Source organism: Telopea speciosissima, chromosome 10 (genome assembly GCF_018873765.1).
Source record: "Telopea speciosissima isolate NSW1024214 ecotype Mountain lineage chromosome 10, Tspe_v1, whole genome shotgun sequence".
Classification (NCBI taxonomy): Eukaryota; Viridiplantae; Streptophyta; class Magnoliopsida; order Proteales; family Proteaceae; genus Telopea; species Telopea speciosissima.
This window is the reverse complement of record NC_057925.1, coordinates 15,421,930-15,430,111: the sequence shown is the minus strand read 5'-3', so window position 1 is coordinate 15,430,111 and position 8,182 is coordinate 15,421,930. Positions and strand designations below refer to the sequence as shown.

The 8,182-nt window shown below is 37.7% G+C and overlaps 2 protein-coding genes across 2 annotated transcripts; one reads left to right on the top strand and one right to left on the bottom strand.

The window, feature by feature from the left end:
* Positions 1-382: 382 nt before the first annotated feature.
* On the bottom strand, positions 383-2,516 carry LOC122643317 (S-adenosyl-L-methionine:benzoic acid/salicylic acid carboxyl methyltransferase 2-like). Its single transcript, XM_043836950.1, has 3 exons — positions 2,127-2,516; positions 892-1,149; positions 383-775 (listed from the first exon to the last, which is right to left on the bottom strand). Exons 1-3 carry the CDS (start codon positions 2,514-2,516, stop codon positions 383-385), a joined length of 1,041 nt encoding a protein of 346 aa, XP_043692885.1.
* A 3,006-nt stretch (positions 2,517-5,522) lies between these two features.
* On the top strand, positions 5,523-7,693 carry LOC122643316 (S-adenosyl-L-methionine:benzoic acid/salicylic acid carboxyl methyltransferase 1-like). Its single transcript, XM_043836949.1, has 4 exons — positions 5,523-5,670; positions 5,760-6,089; positions 6,973-7,230; positions 7,319-7,693. Exons 1-4 carry the CDS (start codon positions 5,533-5,535, stop codon positions 7,691-7,693), a joined length of 1,101 nt encoding a protein of 366 aa, XP_043692884.1. The 5' UTR covers positions 5,523-5,532.
* Positions 7,694-8,182: the final 489 nt, after the last annotated feature.

Genomic DNA, 8,182 nt, shown 5'->3' with positions numbered 1-8,182 from the left:
GATATATAGCAAGAAGAGCTATCCTAGAACCGTTTTAAGGACGTGTTCTAAACCTAGGTAACCATTAGAAATGTTTTTTGAGTCTGGTTTGGATTCGGACAAATAATTCGTAAAATTCGGATTCATCAAATTAAACATCTAACTATAAATCATACTATTCTATAAAACCATGAACTCTCTTTTCTTATTTTCTCTTTTTCTCATTTATAATCTTGATATCAAACTTCTTTGTGTACAGTGCATACTCAAAACATTAGATAAAATATATTACTTTCAAACCACCCCCCCCCCAAAAAAAAAAAAAAAAAGAAAAAAAAAGTAGTTCCTATTGATAAATTAATTTGTCAAATAAAACAATTCAATTCCACATAAGATCGAGCTTTCATTTCCTTTTCATGGAAATTAAAAGACTAACATACTTGGACTTTTCTCTGGCATTCTCCATAGACAAGTGGTCAGCAACAATCTTTGTATATCTCTGGAACAAGTTGTCCATTATATCCTCTCCAAAATTATGAACAAGCAATGACTCTGTCACAGCTCTTACGCACCTTACCCCATTTTTGGCACTTGAGAAATTATCAAACTTGAATTCTTCTTCTTCATTATTATTATTGTAAGAATTATCGTCATTGGGATCCCAATTCACATCAAACACTTCTAGCTTTTCCAATTCAAATAATCCTTCTTTCTGAATTATCTTCTTTACTTCTTCAGGACAAGGCGTGTAAATTGGCATATTAAATGAATCCACTTTACCCTCTTCAATAAGCCCCTAATATTAATGTCAAATAATTAAGAAACAGATCAACAACCACCCTCAACAAAATTAATTAATTCCATAAAAAGGTTAAAAAAAAGCTAATAAAAAGTAAACAAAAGCATATATACCTCAGAGACCAGATCATTGAGTGAGTTTGCTAAAAGCTCCATGAGGGAACAAAAATCTCTGTTAAATTCATCATCCACACTTTTCCTTCCAAGAATTGTTAAGACCATATGCCCTCCAGGTACTAGTTCCTCATAACGTGACCTTAGGAACACTGAGAAATCCTTCTGGAATTGCTCCAAATAAGCCTTATACACACTTGGAGAACTTGTCTTGGCCAGGTAAATGTGTCTCTTGTTATCCTCAGGTTCAAGAGGAACCTGTCATTATACCACGGTTAGATTGTCTATAATGTAATTAATCACACACATAACATAAATACTAGGGCTGCAACAGGTTCCGGATTGGGTAGGGTTTTTTAAAACCTCAGCCCAACTCTGAGTCCCCTTAGTTGGGCTCAGGCCCGGACTGGCCTGACCCGTCCTCAGGATCGGCCAGGTTGACCTTGATTGGCCCTAACCATGGTGAGTAAGGGTGTAAAGTGGTCCGGAACCGGGTATTCGGTAGGCTCTAGGGAGAGTTGGTGTGATCCAAAACCGGATCGAGTCCCACCTCAGTTCTGAAAAGTGAAACCTGTTCGGTTCTATTTCCTATTCTGTTACGAAATTCAGTTCTAGTTCGTGTACTCGATTTATACTATATATATATAGTATAATGCTTTAATATTATACTATAATATAGTATTATAAAATCTGGTGTATTTATTCACTATAACATATTAGTATTAATTATAATTATAATTCCTACCCAAATTCGACTCAATTCTACTCAATTCTGGTACCCAAATTCAGTTCCTATGCTCGAACCGGATCCAAACCGAACCGAGCTCGGTTCCTGCATCCCAATCTCGAATAGTAACCAAATTCCATCCAGTTCAGTTTGGTTCTGGCTATTCAGTCAGGATCTGGATTCGGTTTTTGGTTCTGGTTCTAATTTGACACCCTTAATGGGGAGGGGAAAGGGAGTCGCAAGGGTTGGCCCAATCTGAAGAGAAGAAGATAAAGAAGAAGACAGGGCCGAGCTGGGCTCAGCCCAAGGCCTCAACCTTGGCCCAGCTTGGCCCTAACTCAGGGCCAAAAAGGGCTAGGGTCTCTCAGCCCAGGCCCTATTCAGACTTAGGTCGGGCTCAGCCGACAGGGACAAACTTGCACCCCTAAGTAAACACTGCGACTCAAAGAAAAAAAAAAAACACACTACCAGAATGAAATCAATCATTCCACTAAAGGATTATTCTGACCTGTGAGAGCCAATGAACACTGTAGGAAGAGTGAACAAAGTGCAGACTCTTGCTTGGGAAAAGCCTTCCAAGAAAAGAACCAGGCAGTCCTGATATGAAACATGGACCAAACTGATCTCCCTTCTCCTTCTTGAATTTCTCATATAAAGCTGGCAAAGATTTGAAAATGGTGTTGAAGTCATTCCCTGGAAGATCATTTAGTGCCACTTGGTATTCAAGTGATGGGTTACCCAACCGGCTGCGTGCGGATTCAATAGCATTTATAATCTCTGTGATCACCAATAGAGTATTGGGTCCTGAAGAACAGCCCAAATCTGCTATGCATAAACACTGTGGGAGGGTGTTGTAGTAAAGTTCCAATATGCTCTCCAATACCACTCTCTTTGCCATTGTTATTCCTGTTTTCTGAAAGCAACCAAAAAAGATCATAAGACACACAATCATAGTTAGCAAAAACGGGAACGGCAAAAAAGTTGGAGTCTTATGGTACGAATTTTAAATGGTAAAAAATTGTAAAAGGATGGTCAAATAAAATGGTAAAAAAAAACAGAAAATTGTAAAAAATGGAAAACAGACGATACGGGTTTTAAATATTTATATTTTAAAAAAAAAGGCACTATTCTCATATAAATTGAGGAATTTTTATTTGAAATACATGCTTCTAATTTCAGTGTGCATTGACTTTGAGTGAAAGGCGATATCATGAGAAATATAGCCCTTTGAATCATCTTTACGTTGGTGAATGAATCAGGCTGATCAAAGTTTTGGAGAGAGATGATCAGTTAAGTAAGTTATTATTCAACAAGTCCAAGGTCTTAAAAAAAGGTCAAAAAAATGGGAACATGTTTTAAACGTGTTTAAAACGGAAATGCTTGAGGTTTTAAAAAAGGGAACACGTAGTTTGCTAACAGAGCACACAACCACACATGAGAGAGAGAGAGAGAGAGAGAGAGAGAGAGAGAGAGAAAGAGAAAGACTTGGAATATTGAGTTGACTGCATAGCTGGTTTCTCCTTCTCCTCCAACCATGTGAAGAACCTCTTGAACATCCATGGCTTTCAACTTGTGGAGAGGAAATGAAAAGAAGAAAAGGAGGAATTCCGTGAGTTAACAATGTAAGGCAAAAGGGGTTTTTTATACCCAAGGGATACATCATCTTCTAACTGATATAATTAACGATTCCCAAACAAATTCTGTTAAAACCTAAAAGTCAATCTTGTTTCCAAGATTTCCGGGGGAGGGTGGGGAATGGAATATGTGGCTTGTTTTGCTAAATCGATTTTGAATAGAGAGAAACCATTAATGGAGTTCATATTCGAACCAAGAAAGGTAAGTCCAGAAAGGTAGTGATTAATTAAGAAAAACAGTCTCATGAAAGAAATCTTCGAAAGTACATTGATGGGCCCATCAAATTCAAGATACCAAGAAACATATCTTCGTCCTAAGGGTGTCGTCACAATGGAACCGAAATCGAATATTGGAACCGGAGCCGACCAGTTACAAATTACGATCGAATTGAATCACACCGCAAAAAAATGATCTGGTCTTGGTTTTATAGGTTCTCTTTCCGGTTTGGTTATGATTTGTACCACAAAACCATGGTTCTAAACCGAATAAAGACCAATACCTCTTCTTCGAATACTAGCCCATGCATCAACTGGATTAATTAATAACATAATAAGTAATTTAATAAATAATAATTATTGCATCATACTTGAAATATAAAATAAGTAAAAAGTCTTGGGTTAACTATATATTATATTTGTTCAATTATGAATTGAGAAACATGGATAATATTAAAATAGATTAACATTTTACCCAAAAAAAAAAATGGATTAACAAAACACTACTTGCAATAGAAGAAATAGTTTGTTTATCACCTGAAGTGGAGAAGAAGAAAAAATGAAAAAACAAAGAATAGGAAAAGAAAAGGACTGGTGAAGATGGAAAGGTTTTTGTTTTTTTCATCACATAGATAAGGGAAATAAGATGAGAGAGGGACATTGGAAGAGAAAGGGTCTTCATTACTATTTCCCAAAACCGACACTACACAAACCGCATGTAAATCGGTTGTAAATTGGATAACGAAAATCGAATAGATACCGGTAAAATCGGGCCGTATGCAAAACGATTCTGATTTTGACTGATTTCGATCTAGTTCGATTTTGATTTCACCTTATCAAAATATAAACTGCACCGCAATCGAACCGAATAACCAAAACCGCACTGATTGACACCCTTACCTCGTCCCTCGTGAATGTTAAAAGTGTAAAAAGGAAAAATAAAAAGTAAAAAAAAAAACTGGATTTTGGGATAAATTGTTCTAAACCAAAGCGCATGCACACACTAATTTGAAGATGTTCTTCAAATCAAGCACTACAGCTTCAAATTTAAAAATTACTAAAATACCCCTAAGGGTACAACTATCCGAACTAAGAACATTTGGACCTCACGTAAATCAATGAACATCCAGCATGGTATGAGATATAATATATATATTTTTCATAATTTTTGGGGTTTGGAAAGTATTTTTAAACCCACTTTTTTCTAAATCAACATATTTCATTACAACACCAAGTTAACTATATGGGGTCGGCTACATGGAACCTTACCCTCCATTCAACTCTATTTGAGGTCATATTTTATACAAGGCCCAAGAAGCTTGCATGTCTTTTTTCACCATTTCTCCAAGGATCTTTTAGGTATGCCGTTGGCTTTTTTAGTTTCTCTAATTTGAATCAAATCACTCTTCTATACTAGAGCATTCATTGAACATGATTATGTGCCACGTCAAACAACTTTCTCGAAGCTTATCATGTATCGGAGCTACTCCCAAATCTGCTCTAATATGATCATTCGTTACTTTATTGTGAAACATTATTTAAGGTAACCCTCAATCACCTCCACTCAATCCTTGATTTTATGTTTAATTCCAAAGTCTCCTAGCAGCCTCCCTTTGATCTTGGTCAATATTCTATTATCGCACATGAATGAGTGTGACCAGCTGGCCAAAATCTCCTCCCTTTGATTTTGTTTTTTTAAATCCAAAATCTCCACCCTTTTACTTCCTTACGAATCTTCGTATCTTGGATTTTGATGGGCTCATCAATGTACTTGCCAAGATCTCGTCTGGACTTGTCAAAATTGTTGGTTCGAATATGAACTCCATTAATGGTTTCTCTCTATTCCAAAATCAATTTTAGGAAAATAAACCACATATTCCATTCCCTACTCTCCCCCTGAAATCTTGGAAACGAGAATGAATTAGGTTCAACAGAATTTGTTTGAGAATCGTTATCAGTTAGAAGATTATGTATCCTCTGGGTATAAAAATTCCCTTTTCCTTTCATTGTTGACTCACAAAATTCCTCCCTTTCGTTTCATTTCTTTTCCACAAGGTGAAAGTCATGGATGTTCAAGAGGTTCTTCACATGGTTGGAGGAGAAGGAGAAACCAGCTATGCAGTCAATTCCATATTCCAAGTCTCTCTCTCTCTCTCTCTCTCTCTCTCTCTCTCTCTCTCTCTCTCTCTCTGTTCTTTTGTGGTTTCTTCTTGCAGAAAACAGGAATAACAATGGCAAAAAGGGTGGTATTGGAGAGCATATTGGAACTTTACTACAGTACCCTTCCACAGTGTTTATGCATAGCAGATTTGGGGTGTTCTTCAGGACCCAATACTCTATTGGTGATCACAGAGATTATAAATGCAATTGAATCCGCACGCAGCCGGTTGGGTAACCCATCACTTGAATATCAAGTGGCACTAAATGATCTTCCAGGGAATGACTTCAACACCATTTTCAAATCCTTGCCAGCTTTATATGAGAAATTCAAGAAGGAGAAGGGAGATCAGTTTGGTCCATGTTTCATTTCAGGACTGCCTGGTTCTTTTCTTGGAAGGCTCTTCCCAAGCAAGAGTCAACATTTTGTTCACTCTTCCTACAGTGTTCATTGGCTCTCTCAGGTCAGAATAATCCTTATAATGGAATCATTAATTTAATTTTGTTAGAGCCTTTATTTAGGGGTGCAAGTTTGTCCCTATCGGGCCAAGCCCGATCTGAGTCCAAACATGGCCTGGGCTGAGAAACCCTGAAGGAGGGTCAGGACTGGGAAGTTTTTGCCTTGAGTCAGGGCCAGGGTTGAGTCATTCGGCTGAGCTCGGCCTGGCCTCCCCAATCCCCATGGTCAGGGTCAATCAGGTTAGTTCAGCCCAACCACAGGGTAGGTCAGGGTTTGATTTTTCAGGCCCTAACTCAAGGTCAGTCCAGTCTTTGGCACAAAAAAGAGGACTCAAGGTTTGTCTGAGGTTTTAAAAAGCCTGACCCATCCCGACCCTATTGCAGGCCTAGTGTTTATGTGGATTTACCATGTTTAAAGTTGAGTTCCCATAAACATGTCATGACAGTTAACAAGTGCGTATTGGTCGTGCACCTTTAAAGTTCATCCTCTCAGTCTCATGGCCACCGTCAGATGCTCAAGTGTGGTGCACTAGAGAGGATAAAAATTCATATAACATCTCACAGATAATTAATCTTGGATCCAAATCCTCTACTGCGCTGTGCTACACAGACACGGGGCCTCGAGCAATGACCGCCTTACCCCCACTCGGGCAAGGCACTCGGGCAGGGGTAAGGCGGTCATTGCGCGTGACCTGTGTCTGCGCAAAAGGGCTGTTGGGGCAGCCCGCGTCGTAGAGGGAACCGATCCAGTAATCTTGATGAAACCCACGTAAGAGTCCTCTTCATTGACCTCCATTTTTGGGGACTAAGTGGAATATTCTTACTAAATCTGAAATGTTTCCTTTAATTAGATTATAGACAATCGATCTAAACTTGGTATATTGATAGGTTCCTCTTGAACCTGAGGATAACAAGGGACACATTTACCTGGCCAAGACAAGTTCTGCAAGTGTGTACAAGGCATACTTAGAGCAATTCCAGAAGGATTTCTCAGTGTTCCTAAGGTCACGTTATGAGGAACTAGTACCTGGCGGGCATATGGTCTTAACAATTCTTGGAAGGAAAAGTGTGGAAGATGAATTTAACAGAGATTTTTGTTCCCTCCTGGAGCTTTTAGCAAACTCACTCAATGATCTGGTCTCTGAGGTATATATGCTTTTGCTTACTTTCTATTAACCTTTTTATGGAATTAATTAATTTTGTTGAGGGTGTTGTTGATCTGTTTCTTAATTAGGGGGTCATTGAAGAGGGTAAAGTGGATTCATTTAATATGCCAATTTACACGCCTTGTCCTGAAGAAGTAAAGAAGATGATTCACAAAGAAGGATTATTTGAATTGGAAAAGCTAGAAGTGTTTGATGTGAATTGGGATCCCAATGACGATGAAGAAGAAGAATTCAAGTTATTTGATAATTTCTCAAGTGCTAAAAATGGGGTAAGGTGCGTAAGATCTGTGACAGAGTCATTGCTTTCTCATCATTTTGGAGATGCTATAATGGACAAGTTGTTCCAGAGATATACAAAGATTGTTGCTGACCACTTATCTAAGGAGAATGCCAGAGAGAAGTCCAAGTATGTTAGTCTTTTAATTTCCATGAAGAGGAAATGAAAGCTTGATCTTATGTGGAATTGAATTGTTTTATTTGACAAATTAATTTATCAATAGGAACTACTTTTTTTTGTTTTTTTGGGCGGGGGGTTGAAAATACTATATGTTATCTAATATTTTGAGTATGCACTGTACACAAAGAAGTTTGATATCAAGATTATACATAGAAAATAAGAATAGAGAGTTCATAGTTTTATTGAATAGTATGATTTATAGTTTTGTAGAATAGTTCTTTAATTCGGTGGGTCCATTTTACAAATTATTCGCCTGAATCCGAATCAAACAGAAAGAGTCAGAAGAAGTTGCAATATATAGACTTAACCGAATTATTCGGTCATTGTAAAAAACAAAACAGTAAAAAGTATTCGGATTCAGGAATTATTCAGCGAATTAAACAACTATGCTTATGACCATCTAAAAAAGATAAAAATCAATTATCCACTATATAATTCATTTATCCTAGCTCCAAGTGATCAGGTGATGGTGATG